The sequence below is a fragment of the Schistocerca nitens genome, chromosome 1 (assembly GCF_023898315.1).
Source record: "Schistocerca nitens isolate TAMUIC-IGC-003100 chromosome 1, iqSchNite1.1, whole genome shotgun sequence".
NCBI lineage: Eukaryota > Metazoa > Arthropoda > Insecta > Orthoptera > Acrididae > Schistocerca > Schistocerca nitens.
The window spans coordinates 676,671,432-676,691,330 of NC_064614.1; the positions used below are offsets into that span (position 1 = coordinate 676,671,432).

A 19,899-nucleotide genomic window follows, 5' to 3' on the forward strand; every position below is an offset into this window, starting at 1 on the left:
CTCTTCTTGAGTAGTGTATGTATTTTTCATTATTTACGTAATGTGTTGTTGTTACTGTAGATGATTTCGAGGATCAGAATTGATAAATGTTACTTCTTTCCATTTCACTAAGAATTTCGTATTGTTTGACTACATATATTAATTTTTTTTCATCACTATAATACTGTGTATACATAATTAAATTTCATCGTATATGTAATATGGTGCATATCTTTGTTGTTGTAGATGAAGAAGGGGTACAGTAAGGGGTATGAGCTGTATATATGCAGGAACCATCGCAGGTCTCATGTGAGTGTATATTCTAAAAATATACTTTTGTTTCCCTTAGTTTTTGCGTGTGTTTATACTTCATTTTAATTATTAGATCATTATGTTGTAGGTGATATTGAGGAGCTGGACAGAAGTGTCTTCGCAAATTCAGGGAGGACGAAACGTCACAGTGGGAGGAGGAGATGAAGGAAGGCCTTCATTGTCGTGAGAAGATGAGGGAGACGCCACGGCGCCACAGCAAAATAGATAATACTCCTCTGCTTACAAACAATCAGTATTCTTTCTTTCCTTGCAGCAGCAGTGGCAGCAAGCGATGTTTAGAACGTTATATTTAATTTTTTTTTTCTTTTCGTTATTCTACAGCTGCTGCGTCAGGGGGGGGGCAATTCAGGCAATACGCCATGGCTCGGGTACCGTGGTCAGCGAAGCCTATAACATCAAAGCAAGGTCCTGTGTGGCGCGCTTCGCCAGCAAGGGCGCCGCTAGTCGCACTGCGGGAAGCCTCAGCCGCTGCCGCCACCGCTGCCACTCCCGCGGCCCCGCCTCTGCCGCGGCCGCTACAGATAGCTCAGCACCACTCTGGCGTCCACGGACCTCCCTCCCTCAGGCTAGTGGGTCAGGGCTGCTGCTTGCACTGGCCCAATTCCGCAGTGTCTCCCCTTCCTCCTCCTCCTTCTCCTCTGGAAACACGTCCTCGCCGATCTCATGAGATACAGTACATAGCCCTCAACACATCACCACAAGCAGCAGCTGCGTCACCTAGTTGTAGTTATAGTATAAGTAATTGATATGATTCTCTGGCTAGTGGCAGTTCGCTCTCCCGTCCTTTTAGTGAAGGACATCTGGTCAGTGACACCATGTTGTTGTTGTTGTGGTCTTCAGTCCTGAGACTGGTTTGATGCAGCTCTCCATGCTACCCTATCCTGTGCAAGATTCTTCATCTCCCAGTACTTACTGCAACTACATCCTTCTGAATCTGCTTAGTGTATTCATCTCTTGGTCTCCCTCTATGCTTTTTATCCTCCACGCTGCCCTCCAATGCTAAATTTGTGATCCCTTGATGCCTCAGGACATGTTCTACCAATCGGTCCCTTCTTCTTGTCAAGTTGTGCCACAAACTCCTCTTCTCCCAAATTCTATTCAATACCTCCTCATTAGTTATGTGATCTACCCATCTAATCTTCAGCATTCTTCTGTAGCACCACATTTCGAAAGCTTCTATTCTCTTCTTGTCCAAACTATTTATCGTCCATGTTTCACTTCCATACATGGCTACACTCCATACAAATACTTTCAGAAACGACTTCCTGACACTTGAATCTATACCCGATGTTAACAAATTTCTCTTCTTCAGAAACGCTTTAGTTGCCATTGCCAGTCTACATTTTATATCTCTACTTCGACCATCATCAGTTATTTTGCTCCCCAAATAGCAAAACTCCTTTACTACTCTAAATGTCTCATTTCCTACTCTAATTCCCTTAGCATCACCCGACTTAATTCGACTACATTCCATTATCCTCGTTTTGCTTTTGTTGATGTTCATCTTATATTCTCCTTTAAAAACCCTGTCCATTCCATTCAACTGCTCTTCCAAGTCCTTTGCTGTCTCTGACAGAATTACAATGTCATCGGCGAACCTCATAGTTTTTATTTCTTCTCCATGGATTTTATTACCTACTCCGAATTTTTCTTTCGTTTGCTTTACTGCTTGCTCAATATACAGATTGAATAATATCGGGGAGATGCTACAACCCCGTCTCACTCTCTTCCCAACCACTGCTTCCTTTTCGTGCCCATCGACTCTTATAACTGCCATCTGGTTTCTGTACAAATTGTAAATAGCCTTTCGCTCCCTGTATTTTATTACTACCACCTTCAGAATTTGAAAGAGAGTATTCCAGTCAACATTGTCAAAAGCTTTCTCTAAGTCTACAAACGCTAGGAACGTAGGTTTGCCTTTCCTTAATCTTTCATCTAAGATACCACAGAATACTCAGTGATTGCAGACACCTTTGAGGAGCAAAACTCATTCACGAAGATTGAGAACCCACAGGAGAGTACTGCGACCCTGTTCTTTTCTAAGGACGTGCCTTCCTGTCGTGGAGAAGGAGCATCTCAAGTTAGTCAATGAGCTGTGGTATCCCACCATTAAATGCAATGCAGTGCTCCGTGTCGAACTGTCGCAACCCTCCCCCCTCTCCCCTCCCCTCCCCCGTCCAAGTTGATTCCGGCATTGAAGAGACAAGTCTTCATTATCTTTGGGGGAAAATGGCGTGATAATGTGGAGGACGTCAATCGCTGAGTGGTTTCGTAAAGCCACTTTGAGTGCTGTACTGGCTCGGTTTTCGAAGATGGAAGTGAGATGGTCAGCTAAAGAACTCAGCCGAATACTATACCTAGACATCCATACGCATGTCTATGATCTGTAAATGGAAGGTCTAGTTACATCAGACATGCTTTGTATACTCAGTCGTGGCTTATGAGTGAAATTACAAAGTACGTCCAGAGCATACATCTCAAAACAGTAGATAGCTTGACAATCATAAGTGTTATAACTGTGATAGTAGCGAGTTCCCCGTCAAGATCCAGGTCATACCTAAATTTCAGGCGTAGAATACAGGAATTTCACTTCATGTTTATGGCCTGGAAAAGAAAAGCAAGTCAGATGAGCAGGACAGGCATATTGTTGTCGGCCTCAACATTTCTCAAAATTTGCCGGTGAGCGTAAGATGCATGTAAACATGCTGCTTTTCTCTGAAGGTGATAATTGTCATTATGTTTGTATCAAAGACATGTTGCAACTTCTATTCTCTCAACTGAATAACTAAGTGTAAAAAGGATATTTGTTTAACATACTTGAATTATTTTTCCTCAGACAAGTTATTAGCTGCGCATCTAGTAGACTGTGCTTGCAAGGACCCAGTACATGTTATTACGCCTACTGAGGAAAATAAATTTAAGAAGTTTACAAATGCTCACCATCAGGAGCGATTCCCGTTTTTAGTGTATGCCGAGTTAGAAAGCCTCCTAGCTCCTGTGCCCTGCTATGATGGTGACCTCACATACCACCTTTAAAGAAAAGTACGTACCACCTGCGGCTGCAACCAAATACTATTGTCCTATGACTCGAGTTTTAAGTGCTCCAAATCTTATGTCGGGATAATCCTGGTGTTTGCTGCTTACTGAGCTCGAAAATCTTCATGAGAGGTTGATAAGCTTTACAGCGACAACATTCCCATGATCAAATCGAAGGAGAATGAAGATTTGTACAATAACGCGGTTTACTGTCATACCTGTGGGCTGCCGTTAGATAGAAAAGCGAAAACTTCTCGTAGGGACCAATGTCATCCTATGGGGAAGTTACGTGGCGCAGCTCACAATATGTGCGGTTTGTATTGCCAACTACCAAGGCATATACCCGTTTTCTTCTATAATTTAAGCAGATATGACTCTCGGTTTATAGTTGAGCACTTGGCTGATTTCAGAATGGAGAAAGATCATGTCAGTGCCCTACCTGAGAGCGTCGACAAATACATTTCATTCTCCAAATGAATGACGCCAAGAAATACGCTCTGCTTCATTGATACCTTACGTTTTATGCAGGCACCACTACAGAAATCCATTGAAACTCTATCTTGGGAGGATATGCATATCACTCGAGCTGCGTTTCCTGACAAGGAAAAGTTTCAACTTGTGAATAGGAAGGGGGTTTCTCATATGAGCATGTGGATATAATGGCAAAACTCAACGAAACCAGGTTACCCAACAAAGCTCGCATTTTCCAGCAACCTCAAAAGCGACTCCATAGCGTTTGGGGAGTATGAGCATGCCATGAATGTCTGGCAGGAATTCAGCATCTCCACTTATAGGAGAGCATGCATGGCTTTGCGTAAACACACATGCGCTTGCTTGCGGACATTTTCGAGAAATTCCAGAGCCAATGTATTACCATATATTCTCTGGATCCCGCCGTTTACCACACATCACCTGGGCTGTCTTTGGATGCAATGCTCAAGAACATGAAATACATTATTGTGTGTTGACATGCTTCTTTTCCTTGAGCGAGGTGTCTGTAGTGGACTTCACCAAAGTGGCAATAGGCACGCGAAGGCAAGTAACCCATGGATGGGTGACAGGTTCAACGCATCCCTTGATTCGAGTTACAAAATGTACCTGGATATAAATAACTTATATGGGAATGTCATACAGTAATAACTGCCGATTAGTGAGTTTCGATGGGTTCCCAAAGACCAATGAAAGGGATTAGGTGGAAAAATCATGGGGGTATGACGGCTGCTCTGATGTAGGATATGTGGTGAAGACAGAACTCACATACCCTATTAGTTTGCATGATACTCAAGTCGATTTGCCTATGTCCGTGAGGCGGCTCCACCCCAGAACTGATGACAACAATGGGTGATAAGCAGAGACAAATTAATCATTATTGTAATATCCAGCAGTGTCTCAGCTTGGGAATGGAGATGGTTAGAATCTCCCAGGTTATCTCCTGCAAGCAGTCCCCTGGTTGAAGGATTATATTGATTTGAATACGAGAGCTTCCACGACGTGTGACTTTGAGAAAGACTTTTATAAATTAATGAATCATTCCATTTTCGATAAAGCAGTGGAGAATTTGATGGGACGACGTAAAATTTTTATTAGAACTGAATGAGATGGGCGTTATAGCGTACTAAAATCCATTGCCAGGCCAAATTTTAAGCAGGTCACCATATTCAATAAGAAATTTGTTGCTGTGGAGATGACGAAGACTGCAGCAGGGTTTACAAAACCTATTTATGTGGGGATGTGCATACTAGAGCCATCCAAACTCCATATGTATCGCTTTCATTATAAGTTTATGAAACCTCATTTCTCAGATCCTAAATTACTTTATGTGGATACAGATAACTTCGTCTATTGGGTGAAGAACTGCGATCCATATGAAGTAATGTGGCACCACAGTAATGAATTCGACAGGTTCTCATTCATGGCTGGTTCAAATGGCTCTGAGCACTATGGGACTCAACTGCTGTGGTCATTAGTCCCCTAGAACTTAGAACTACTTAAACCCAACTAACCTAAGGACATCACACACATCCATGCCCGAGGCAGGATTCGAACCTGCGACCGTAGCAGTCGCACGGTTCCGGACTGCGCGCCTAGAACCGCGAGACCACCGCGGCCGGCTTCTCATTCATGGCCGATAATCCTTATGATGTTGTTCCATAGAACATGAAGGTTATCGGCCTTATGAAAGACGAGGCAAATGTATTGCCGATTGTCGAGTTTGTAGGTCTGCGATCAAAAATGTATGGGTATCGCACATTGTAAGGTGCCACCCAGAAGCGGGCTAAGGGTGTTGCAATAATAGAGACATTCTCAGCAAACATTCCATCACCGAGATCTTTCAAGGATGTGAAGACTATTTGCAGTACCTGTAAGTGGTGTTAGCAGTGCTGCACCGCAGCCGCCACATATGGTACAGCAAACTAGTATTCGTTCGAGAGGACATGGGGTGTACACTGTGCTGCAGTCTAGAGTCGGCCTTTCGCCTCGTGGCAATGAAAGGGTCATTTGTGATGATGGGACTGAAACTCTCCTGTACTCACACTACTCACTTGTAGTGAGGGAAGGGGTGGGAGACTTTGAGTGAGAGAATGAGAGAGAGGGTGTGTCTGCAGAGTAGTAGTATGGCCCTTTTATCATAGTGCAAGTATTTGTGTGTGTGTGTGTGTGTGTGTGTGTGTGTGTGTGTGTGTGTGTGTGTGTGGTGTAAATATTATTTATTTATGTGTACAATGTACATGTGTATATATACACACACAGGCCATGTGTGGGAACAGAAGTGTATACACATGCACACCATGTGTGTGAAAGAAGTTGAAAAATAAGCATAAACAAAAAATATTAAAAAACTATAAAAGGAAAAATATTTGTATATATATTTATTCATACATAATGTATGTGCAGTCTGTAAGTATATATCTATGCACCATGTGCGTCTTGTAAATAGAATAGATTTAAGTTTTTTCATGTACTGCTAGCAATCCATGTCACATTAATTTTTAAGTGCATATACATCTCTGTAGCTACAGTCCATCAGAATTATTATAATTGTAAAAACCTTTGCTTTTGGGACTGTGGAAATGAAATTCTAAGTGTACACAATAAATCAGAATTGTTGCAAAACCTATGCTACTTGGACTGTGGAATTTACTTGTAGTAAAAGTATCTCCACATTAGTTTCTACTGAAGATTTATAACAAAAAAGTAAACATTCTCATCCATTGATACTGGAAACAAATTGTAAAATATACCCTCACCACTGTTACTGTTGTATCATGTAAGTTAAAAGTATCTCTGCGTTGGAATATCAGAGTCAAAGTGTACCTCAAGAACCATTTTTTAAGCTCAAGAACTGAATAGTAATCTCAAGAACTGAATTTTATTTGTATGAACTGAATAAACGAAAGAGTTCTTTACCAAACGTCTCTGTTGTTGTTACTTACAAAAAAAACCTATCCTATATATGTAACCTAACATTACCGCTGGATATATTTCGTAAACCACATCAAATATTGACGAATCGATTCCACAGACCGAACATGAGGAGAGGGGCTAGTGTAATTGGTAAATATAAACCATAAAAAAATGCACGGAAGTATGTTTTTTAACACAAACCTACGTTTTTTTTAAATGGAACCACGTTAGTTTTGTTAGCACATCTGAACATATAAACAAATACGTAATCAGTGCCGTTTGTTGCATTGTAAAATGTTAATTACATCCGGAGATATTGTAACCTTAAGTTGACGCTTGAGTACCACTCCTCCGCTGTTCGATCGTGTGTATCGGAGAGTACCGAATTACGTAGGGATCCAAAGGGAACGGTGATGGACCTTAGGTACAGAAGAGACTGGAACAGCACATTACGTTCACATGCTAACGCCTTTTTATTGGTCTTTTTCACTGACGCACATGTACATTACCATGAGGGGTGAGGTACACGTACACACGTGGTTTCCGTTTTCAATTACGGGGTGGAATAGAGTGTGTCCCGACATGTCAGGCCAATAGATGTTCAATGTGGTGGCCATCATTTGCTGCACACAATTGCAATCTCTGGCGTAATGAATGCGTACACGCCGCAGTACATCTGGTGTAATGTCGCCGCAGGCTGCCACAATACGTTGTTTCATATCCTCTGGGGTTGTAGGCACATCACGGTAAACATTCTCCTTTAACGTACCCCACAGAAAGAAGTCCAGAGGTTTAAGATCAGGAGAACGGGCTGGCCAATTTATGCGTCCTCCACGTCCTATGAAACGCCCGTCGAACATCCTGTCAAGGGTCAGCCTAGTGTTAATTGCAGAATGTGCAGGTGCACCATCATGCTGATACCACATACGTCGACGCGTTTCCAGTGGGACATTTTCGAGCAACGTTGGCAGATCATTCTGTAGAAACGCGATGTATGTTGCAGCTGTTTGGGCCCCTGTAATGAAGTGAGGACCAATGAGATGGTCGCCAATGATTCCGCACCATACTTTTACAGTCCACGGTCGCTGTCGCTCTACCTGTCAGAGCCAGCGAGGATTGTCCACGGACCAGTAATGCATATTCCGTAGATTCACTGCCCCGTGGTTTGTGAAACCCGCTTCATCGGTAAACAGGTAGAACTGCAACGCATTCTCTGTTAATGCCCATTGACAGAATTGCACTCGATGATTAAAGTCATCACCATGTAATTGCTGATGTAGCGACACATGGAACGGGTGAAAGCGGTGACGATGCAGTATGCGCATGACACTACTTTGACTCAGTCCACCGGCTCTCGCAATGTCCCGTGTACTCATGTGTGGGTTCATGGCAACAGCAGCTAACACACCAACTGCACCCGCTTCTCCTGTGACGGGCCTGTTACGGACCCGTTTGCGTGTTACGACCATACCTGTTGTATACAAATGGCGGTAGATGTTTTGCAATGTGCGGCACGTTGGATGCTCTCTGTCCGGGTACCGTTTTGCATACACCCTGCAGGCTTCAGCTGCATTTCGTCGACACTCGCCATAGACGAGTATCATCTCCGCCTTTTCAGAGTTCGAATACACAATGGTCACAGTTCCTACAACACTACACTATCACAGACGTCTGGTAACACGGTGTACTACAGTTGGTCTGCGTGCGGAGACGAATGCAGAATAACAATAGCAGCAAGCGCTACATGCGGACACTGCGACAGCTAGACCAAACCACAACAGTGCACTACAGCCACACTCGTGAACACGGTCGTCATCGTAAACATGTTCCTGCAGATGCTGCTCGCCGACCGTGGCCCATGTTTGTTACATCACGCAACTGAACGTCGGAGGGTTCAAGCGTCAACTTCAAGTTACAATATCTCCGGATGTAATTAACATTTTACAATGCAACGAACGGCACTGATTACGTATTTCTTTATATGTTCAGATGTGCTAACAAAACTAACGTGGTTCCGTTTAAAAAAACGTAGGTTTTTGTTAAAAAACATACTTCCGTGCATTTTAGTATGGTTTGTATTAAACAATTACACTAGCCCCTCTCCTCACGTTCGGTCTGTGGAATCGGGTCGTCAGTATTTGATGTGGTTTGCGAAATATATCCAGCGGTAACTTTAGGTGACTCGCCATATATATATATATATATATATATATATATATATATATATATATATATATATATATATATATATATATATATACTCCTGGAAATTGAAATAAGAACACCGTGAATTCATTGTCCCAGGAAGGGGAAACTTTATTGACACATTCCTGGGGTCAGATACATCACATGATCACACTGACAGAACCACAGGCACATAGACACAGGCAACAGAGCATGCACAATGTCGGCACTAGTACAGTGTATATCCACCTTTCGCAGCAATGCAGGCTGCTATTCTCCCATGGAGACGATCGTAGAGATGCTGGATGTAGTCCTGTGGAACGGCTTGCCATGCCATTTCCACCTGGCGCCTCAGTTGGACCAGCGTTCGTGCTGGACGTGCAGACCGCGTGAGACGACGCTTCATCCAGTCCCAAACATGCTCAATGGGGGACAGATCCGGAGATCTTGCTGGCCAGGGTAGTTGACTTACACCTTCTAGAGCACGTTGGGTGGCACGGGATACATGCGGACGTGCATTGTCCTGTTGGAACAGCAAGTTCCCTTGCCGGTCTAGGAATGGTAGAACGATGGGTTCGATGACGGTTTGTATGTACCGTGCACTATTCAGTGTCCCCTCGACGATCACCAGTGGTGTACGGCCAGTGTAGGAGATCGCTCCCCACACCATGATGCCGGGTGTTGGCCCTGTGTGCCTCGGTCGTATGCAGTCCTGATTGTGGCGCTCACCTGCACGGCGCCAAACACGCATACGACCATCATTGGCACCAAGGCAGAAGCGACTCTCATCGCTGAAGACGACACGTCTCCATTCGTCCCTCCATTCACGCCTGTCGCGACACCACTGGAGGCAGGCTGCAAGATGTTGGGGCGTGAGCGGAAGACGGCCTAACGGTGTGCGGGACCGTAGCCCAGCTTCATGGAGACGGTTGCGAATGGTCCTCGCCGATACCCCAGGAGCAACAGTGTCCCTAATTTGCTGGGAAGTGGCGGTGCGGTCCCCTACGGCACTGCGTAGGATCCTACGGTCTTGGCGTGCATCCGTGCGTCGCTGCGGTCCGGTCCCAGGTCGACGGGCACGTGCACCTTCCGCCGACCACTGGCGACAACATCGATGTACTGTGGAGACCTCACGCCCCACGTGTTGAGCAATTCGGCGGTACGTCCACCCGGCCTCCCGCATGCCCACTATACGCCCTCGCTCAAAGTCCGTCAACTGCACATACGGTTCACGTCCACGCTGTCGCGGCATGCTACCAGTGTTAAAGACTGCGATGGAACTCCGTATGCCACGGCAAACTGGCTGACACTGACGGCGGCGGTGCACAAATGCTGCGCAGCTAGCGCCATTCGACGGCCAACACCGCGGTTCCTGGTGTGTCCGCTGTGCCGTGCGTGTGATCATTGCTTGTACAGCCCTCTCGCAGTGTCCGGAGCAAGTATGGTGGGTCTGACACACCGGTGTCAATGTGTTCTTTTTCCAAGTGTTGCATCACCTCGGTTTTGAGAGTTCCGGAACGTGTACAGATAATTGGAATAGAGATCCACATAAGCATCATTTCCACTCTTTTTATTGCTCATGAAAACTACACGTTGCAATGTTTGGAACTGATCGGCTCTCAGACACCATCCATCTAATAGGCGCTGCTCATGCATCTTTGGGCGTGTTTAGTGACATCTCTGAACAGTCAAATGGACTGTCTCTGTGATACTGTATCCACAGTCAAAGTCTGGAGTTCTTGGAACCGGGGTGATGCAAAACTTTTTTAATATATATATATATATATATATATATATATATATATATATATATATATATATATATATATATATATAGATTTTCTGAAGATGAGTACTGTTAAGGAGGCAAAGTTTAAGATGGAAGATAACAAAATATATAGAATACTTGCATGGAATTACACCTATCATACAGCACAAATTGGGTTATGGGAGCAGGAGTCACACGTGACCGCGTCCGCTTCCAAAGAGACATAGCAAACACATCTAAAATAATATCTCCTGTGCTTGAAGAAAACCACAGACATAGTATCTGGCTAAAATTGTGCACTTCAAAGAGGGAACAGGGTAAAAAAAACGTACACATATTGTGAGTTAAAAAAATTCATAAGCAGATAGCATCAGTGGCTATGGTATTAATATTGAGTATAAAGCAGTGAATAATCGAATCCCGCAATCCAACAGAGTATGATGAGTGATTTATACGTCCGGAATACTTTTCGCATAAACCTTACACTTCAACCACATTTTAACGAGAATGATGCTTCCGTGCAAGAGTTTCATATATTTGGAGGAATCATCCAAGAAAACCGACGGTAGCGCTACGATGGGATCCAAGCTAACACGTTAACGCTTTAGCATTCTTATTTCAGGATATGCGCTATGAACTCAATGGCTCTGAGATCGACCGTACACGCAATGTCAACCCACAAAACATACGTCTCTGCTTCACCCATGGATTTGAACGGTTTAGGAAATATGGGATGATTTATAGACGATCCGGTGGATGGAACAGTTGCAGAGTTCAAACGATTTACTGCTTGCATACCTCTACAAATGGTTATGGGCTACTTTGAGGACGTGAGGCAGATTGTTATGAAATCCAAACAGGAACTCATTCTGGTATGGAGTGCAACGGATAAAATCTCATACAATTCAAGGAACTCAAGAGGAGAATATGTCCACAATCAGCAAGAAAATATGGATAATGCCTCACATCAATGTGTCAGACGAAGAGCGTCTGAAGATTTTAGAAGTTTTGGATTCCGGGACATATCCAACATTCCGCTCGTGGGAGGTTTTCGAGTGCCCAGTGCGACCGATTTCAGGCAGACAAACATGGTTACCTTCCATTATGAACGTGGGTGCACTCGACGGCTGTTTTATGACTTTCAAGTGATAGAGCACAGCAATCAGTCGTCCTGTACCTGCCAGATAAGTAAAAACATGTGTTATTAAAACCTCTTCGCATCTAGAGAAGCCTAGATTGATCATACTTGCGTTTCAGACTGATAGAAAGGGAATATAGACTATGATTCCACTGTGTTCGACAGCTACAAGTTAATTAATGGCAGAGTCTACCTGAATTTAGAATTCTACCCATATGACAATTTACGCTTGCAGTGGGATGAAAATGTATACAGTTCAGCATATGACATGTACGCGAGATTTCGTGCTTCTTACTAAGAAAGTGATGAAGAAGAAGGAGGAGGATCTCCACTCATCCATGAAATTCAATGAGCTATCACCGATCATCGTTGCAGACTGCTCTAAACAGAATAAAATAATTAAGTCTTGACCCAAAGATGCACGAACTGAATTTGAATCTTCAGCAGTATTGGTTTTGTAATTGTATTACACTTCTTGTTGCTCTGACTATTTTACGATCATATGTACAGCAGTCAAATGCAGTATTTCACGGTACATTTCCCAATCATTAACTAAATAACTTATGGATTTTTTTCGTGGGTCTTAGGAAAATAAGGTTCTCTCAAACCGCCTATCACCAATATGTAACGTGTCAACAGTTAGACTTACAGGCTGCGTACCCAGCTTGTACGGTCTTCCCCTGATGACACCGAATGTCCTATCTATCTGCCCAGGGGCGTGATGGATAACGGATTCCTCAAAGGTGACGCCATCGTTATCGTGTGGTTTAGATTTTGCTGAGAGTACCCGAGAGATTCAGTACCCAGCTTAAAGGACTCAGCGTTTGCTGTCGATTCATATGCCCTAACCTTAGCAACCGTAGTTTCTCTCGAACGGCTTTCCGCGCCTGAATGACTTTCTGCTTCATTGACATCTCGGTGAACACTAATCAGACGTCTCTGAGGCTTTATATATCTGCTCTTCTTCCTCTTATTATGTGCCTGGTCCCCCTTCCCAAGAATAAGAGCCTCTGCGCCTATATTACTCTCAATAGCGTCGATCTTTTCAGTTAAGTCAGTTACTTTCTCATCGACTTCATTAACTAACTCATTTAATGCGTTGATCTTTCTCAGATGAATCTCGTTATACGTCTCTAGCTCCCTGCACATACCTTGAATTTTCGCATCCTTGTACAAGCTAATGTTCTGTCTATGTACGCCCATTCTCTCGGGTTAAGAGCTAGTCACGCACGCGTATTTGCTCATGGTGCAGTCTATACTGATGTACTCACCTCTCTTACCGGGCTGTATACACAGAAACTGTTGGAAGTTTCTCCTGTACCCACCATCATTCAATTTTCTTGCTTTATCAGTAACGAGCAACTCATACTGTGAATGATTGCAGCAGTCGGCATATCTTTACAAAATCATTGTACGACATGTCAGCTCCAACATGTGTTTGGTAAATGTATTTTAAATTCAGATTGTCTCGTTTGAAGGCTATAATGAGGTTTCCGTTATTCCTAACCAACTGTTTCGGGATTCTGCAGTATGTTTGGCATAGATAAAATACATCAGCACCCATATGACGACCGAAACAGAAGTACACTCCTGGAAATTGAAATAAGAGCACCGTGAATTCATTGTCCCAGGAAGGGGAAACTTTATTGACACATTCCTGGGGTCAGATACATCACATGATCACACTGACAGAACCACGGGCACATAGACACAGGCAACAGAGCATGCACAATGTCGGCACTAGTACAGTGTATATCCACCTTTCGCAGCAATGCAGGCTGCTATTCTCCCATGGAGACGATCGTAGAGATGCTGGATGTAGTCCTGTGGAACGGCTTGCCATGCCATTTCCACCTGGCGCCTCAGTTGGACCAGCGTTCGTGCTGGACGTGCAGACCGCGTGAGACGACGCTTCATCCAGTCCCAAACATGCTCAATGGGGGACAGATCCGGAGATCTTGCTGGCCAGGGTAGTTGACTTACACCTTCTAGAGCACGTTGGGTGGCACGGGATACATGCGGACGTGCATTGTCCTGTTGGAACAGTAAGTTCCCTTGCCGGTCTAGGAATGGTAGAACGATGGGTTCGATGACGGTTTGGATGTACCGTGCACTATTCAGTGTCCCCTCGACGATCACCAGTGGTGTACGGCCAGTGTAGGAGATCGCTCCCCACACCATGATGCCGGGTGTTGGCCCTGTGTGCCTCGGTCGTATGCAGTCCTGATTGTGGCGCTCACCTGCACGGCGCCAAAAACGCATACGACCATCATTGGCACCAAGGCAGAAGCGACTCTCATCGCTGAAGACGACACGTCTCCATTCGTCCCTCCATTCACGCCTGTCGCGACACCACTGGAGGCGGGCTGCACGATGTTGGGGCGTGAGCGGAAGACGGCCTAACGGTGTGCGGGACCGTAGCCCAGCTTCATGGAGACGGTTGCGAATGGTCCTCGCCGATACCCCAGGAGCAACAGTGTCCCTAATTTGCTGGGAAGTGGCGGTGCGGTGCCCTACGGCACTGCGTAGGATCCTACGGTCTTGGCGTGCATCCGTGCGTCGCTGCGGTCCGGTCCCAGGTCGACGGGCACGTGCACCTTCCGCCGACCACTGGCGACAACATCGATGTACTGTGGGGACCTCACGCCCCACGTGTTGAGCAATTCGGCGGTACGTCCACCCGGCCTCCCGCATGCCCACTATACGCCCTCGCTCAAAGTCCGTCAACTGCACATACAGTTCACGTCCACGCTGTCGCGGCATGCTACCAGTGTTAAAGACTGCGATGGAGCTCCGTATGCCACGGCAAACTGGCTGACACTGACGGCGGCGGTGCACAAATGCTGCGCAGCTAGCGCCATTCGACGGCCAACACCGCGGTTCCTGGTGTGTCCGCTGTGCCGTGCGTGTGATCATTGCTTGTACAGCCCTCTCGCAGTGTCCGGAGCAAGTATGGTGGGTCTGACACACCGGTGTCAATGTGTTCCATTTTCCATTTCCAGGAGTGTATTTTCTAATGTGGCCTTGGTTTTCCACGGTGTTTGGCTTTACTCTTTCATATTGGGGGATTTCACCACTTTCACTGAATGTCGTGTATGTAACGGATTTTACACCATGCAGTATCTCCTGTCATAGCTCATACTTGGATAGAAACAGACGCCAGTTACTGTCCACTGATGCTTCTATGCCAGTACTTAAGCGCTTTGAACCACTAGCTGTTAAATTGTAAGTCAAAGTGAAAAGCAGTAGAGCAGTGGGAGAAATCGACAGAGTCTCATCCGCCACATGAAGACTCTGTCCTTGCAGTAACATTGGAATGCTCTGGGAGAGTGCTTACATCAGAGACCAGTACTGACCCACGCCGTGTGGTGTAGGGTCCCCAGCACTGTTGTTCTGAGAGTTGGGGATTTGATGGGCTCTAAATCAACCAGTGGAATGGCTAATAGCAGCGTGTTGTCCTGCTGCATCATGCTGATTAGGTGCACTACAGGATCCCACGGTGCTGCTACAGCTGACGATCCTGACAGGCCAGAGTCCGCTTCAGGTCCTGACGAGGCGATGATGGCTGCTGCTGGTCCACACACTCCAGAGGTCGATGAACAAAGAAGAAGAAGAAGAAGACACACAGCTGAACAAAGAAAGGGAACTGCTACATGCAGTAATAGTAGCAACGACATTCAATGAGTACTTCCTTTCACGCTTTTTCTGCGAAGGAGAGGCAGATGAGAATCACAACTGCTGACGATGCTTCACGGTTCTTCTTCTTCCAGAGCCTGACTGTGACTGCGAGCGATGAGCTATTGCACTCGCCTTATATCCCCTACATCACGATCACGTGCTCTAAATTAATTGTTTATTGACTTTAACAGTATTTCTGGAACTAATCCCAATCAGCCATTTGTCTTGGAAGGAGTTCTCAGATGCGTCGGTATTCCACAGAGCTTTAGCGGATTAGCTCTCCTTTGTTTGCAGTTCGGTCCAACCACAACCGACGGCGCGTGCAGGCCCAGCAGTGGGATGCTGCTGGAGGAGAAAGAGAGAGAACACTTGATTTGACAGGTATTTCTCAGATGTTTTTGTTCTGCGATTAGCATGACATCCGATCTATCAATCGCAGGACCTGAGCAGCCTCCTCTTGGACACTGGCTTGTGGCGCAGCCACTGATAGATGTGTTGCTTTGTGGGGGGCCCTGGTGCAGCCTGACTGGGCAATGTGCATAGGTGGCACGAGCTGGCATTCTGTGTGGGACAGTGGACAGCTTCGAAATCTAAAGACTTTTAACAGTTTAATTACGTGTGATGGGTCTTTCATGGTGTAATCCTTCTGCGATAGGCATAAAAAAGCGGTAGATTTAATTACTTCTTTTCGATGTACTGTACATGATCTGCATCTTCCCAAACAGCAGATAATAATGGCCAAGAGAGATCCAACCCCTGAAAACTGAATTTCTTATAAATATACTAATGGCCATTAAAATTGCTACACCAAGAAGAAATGCAGATGGTAAACAGGTATTCATTGGACAAATATATTGTACTAGAAATAACATGTGATTACATTTTCACGCAATTTGGGTGCATATATCCTGAGAAATCAGTACCCAGAACAACCACCTCTGGCCGTAATAACGGCCTTGATACGCCTGGGCATTGAGTCAAACAGAGCTTGGATGGCGTGTACAGGTACAGCTTCCCATGCAGCTTCAACACGATACCACAGTTCATCAAGAGTAGTGACTGGCATATTGTGACGAGCCAGTTGCTCGGCCACCATTAACCATACGTTTTCAATTTGTGAGAGATCTGGAGAATGTGTTAGCCACGGCAGCAGTCGAACATTTTCTGTATCCAGAAGGGCCCATACAGGACCTGCAACATGCGGTCGTGCATTATCCTGCTGAAATGTAGGGCTTCGCAGGAATCGAATGAAGGGTAGAGCCACGGGTCGTAACACATCAGAAATGTAACGTCCACTGTTCAAAGTGCCGTCAATGCGACCAAGAGGTGACTGAGACGTGTAACCAATGGCACCCCATACCATCACGCTGGGTGATACGTCTGTATGGCGATGACGAATACATGCTTCCAATTTGCGTTCACAGCGATGTCGCCAAACACGGATGCGACCATCATGATGCTGTAAACAGAACCTGGACTCATCCGAAAAAATGACGTTTTGCCATTCGTGCACCCAGGTTCGTCGTTGAGTACACCATCGCAGCGTCAAGGGCACGTGCAGCCATGGCCCTCGAGCTGATAGTCCATGCTGCTGCAAACGTCGAACTGTTCGTGCAGAAGGTTGTTGTCTTCCAAACGTCGCCATCTGTTGACTCAGGGATCGAGACGTGGCTGCACGATCCTTTACAGCCTTGCGGATAAGATGCCTGTCATCTCGACTGCTAATGATACGAGGCCACTGGGATCCAGCACAGCGTTCCTTATTACCCTCCTGAACCCACCGATTCCATATTCTGCTATCAGTCATTGGATCTCGACCAACGCGAGCAGCAATGTCGCGATACGAATAACCGCAATCGCGATAGGCTACAATCCGACCTCCATCAAAGTTGGAAACGTGATGGCAGGCATTTCTCCTCCTTACACGAGGCATCACAACAACGTTTCACCAGGCAACGCCGGTCAACTGCTGTTTGTGTATGAGAAATCGGTTGGAAACTTTCCTCATGTCAGCACATTGTAGGTGTCGCCACCGGCGCCAACCTTGTGTGAATGTTGTGAAAAGCTAATCATTTGCGTATTACAGCATCTTCTTCCTGTCGATTAAATTTCGTGTCTGTAGCACGTCATCTTCGTGGTGTAGCAATTTTAATGGCCAGTAGTGTGAACATTATAGCTTCTGCTATGTAATTGAATTCTATGTCATGAGATCCTTTCTCTCCCAATTTCCAGGTAGGGCAGTGGGAGAGGGGAGAGGAGGGTAGAGGGATTTACCAGAGTGGGAGGGGTTAATTAATTGATCAATTTAATTATGTAGTCAACCAAACTGACAGACTGAGAGTGGGCTAGTTGAGTAACTCAGGACTGACAGTGTAGCGAGGGGAGTGGCTTTGGAGTTTTCTGAGGTGTTGGGGGTGAGGAGAGGGAGGGGTGGGGCAACAATAGGTTAACGACCTGCCAATAAGAAGAAAGGATTATCCCCAGGGGGTCATAATCCTCTTATCAGAACAATAAGTTAAGGACCTGTCAATCAAAGGAGAATAAGATTTTCCCCTGAACATATACCCACCACTTAAGTAGGCAACCCACACTAACAAATCGTCCTCGCACAGCTGTTGACCCATTATTTCTGTTCACTGACGATCCAAGAATGTTATACTGCAGACATACAATAAATAAATAATCCAAATAAGAGTACATTATATTTATTTTGTTATAACAATTATTAATTAATATTATATAGAAATTAAAGCACCTTAAAAACATAACTGAAAGCACTGTACCTTCAACGTATCGTTTAATATATAAGCAGTGAGTCAGTCATATGGCAAGTTTATATTACAAAAGAAATATAAAAGAAAATATACATGTCATAAAATGCAGACAGCAAAAGGCCTCAACAAACATACAGTGTGCCATTTGGTACCTCAGTGTAGTTAAGCAGACATGGAGGAACTACAAATGGAACATCTAGTGTTCCTCGCACAACTACCACTAATGTGTCACTGCAAGTACAGAAACCATGCAATGAACTCACTTATCTACCTTTATATAATCACAATATTTACGTTATCGACATGCAGCTCGACGTTTGGGTACTAACATAGTGCTCGAAGTCTTTGTATGAAAGACACAGATGACAAGACCACAGGAATAAATACCGCAATCCTACAATTGTTACGTAATATAATAAAAATAAAATTTACTGCACCATACAGTTATAATGGTTGTACAATTAGGACCATTTAGCTTGCTATACATTATTCCCGCTTTATTAAGCTATCAACTTGTCGCTTGAGGTTCAGGTATTAGCATAGTGCTCGAGGCCTAGTTGTGAAAAGGGAACTGACAGGGACAAACGGAACGCATAGCATAGTCCAAAAAACTAGTCATGTCTTCATGTTTAATATTTCTAAACACTTTGTAATTTAATAAACACCAAAAACAAACTGCGATCAGAAATGTCACAACCTAATAGTATGTCGCCCTGTGTCTACGTGATATGTGACGTTAGCGCACAAAATAATGTTCGAGGAGGTCAAAGAGCTATGGTACCTGTCGACAAACCAAGAGGAAACACTGCGTGTCTCCAGCGTGGGATTTCTCCAGTTCCAATGTATGAGCGAAAACAAATCAATATCGAAGAAAGAAGGACAACTCAACTTTCACGAGATTGTATAATCACATTACGACAGGAGAAATTTCGTAGAAACAAATCACAAAAGATTATCAAAAATAGTAAAAACGTTTTCTCATAAGATTCTAATTGGTCATTCAATAAACTATTCGGAGATCTTTTCTTATAACTATAAATTCGTAGATTTTCTAACGTATCTAATCTTTTGCTATGCTTTCTGTCCCTGAGATGATTTCCGAAAGTGATTTTGTTATGAGTACTAGTATGTTTCTTAAATCGCGTAAAAAATGACTTTCCCATCCGTCCCACATAAAAACCACTGCATTCACCACAGTTCAATTTGTAAACTCTCGTTCTATTTTATTTGTCATCATTCATCTCAATTTTGTGTCTTAACTTAGACTTTAGCGTATTGGAAGTTTTAAATGCACAAATTTCATTTTACTCCGGAAGTGCCGTTCAATTTTGTCCGATAACTTCTTTCTGTACATCGTAGTAATGTATTTTAATTTATGTTTTAACTTTTTGTCTTGACCTAAAGTAACACTATCGTTATTATCTTCTCTTTTAGTTCTACATAAAGATATTCGACTAAGCCCTGAGAGTAGCATCAACTACGACAATCAAATGTATTTCCTGCACTTAAAACTTGTGGTGTACTGGTAGGTTGTTGGTATGTCTTCTATTATTCGAGGGAACGGAGCATGTGACGTCTTGATCATCGGACTCTGCGTCCTACGT

General features: G+C 44.5%; 1 protein-coding gene across 1 annotated transcript in view; it reads left to right on the forward strand.

Annotated features, from left to right (window-relative positions):
• The window catches only part of LOC126194889 (glycine receptor subunit alpha-4-like), a 108,075-nt gene that overhangs the window by 8,387 nt on the left and 79,789 nt on the right, over positions 1-19,899 (forward strand). Inside the window, exon 2 of the mRNA XM_049933281.1 lies at positions 15,816-15,902. Coding sequence (XP_049789238.1) covers positions 15,816-15,902 — 87 coding nt within the window. The remainder of the gene's footprint in view (positions 1-15,815; positions 15,903-19,899) is intronic.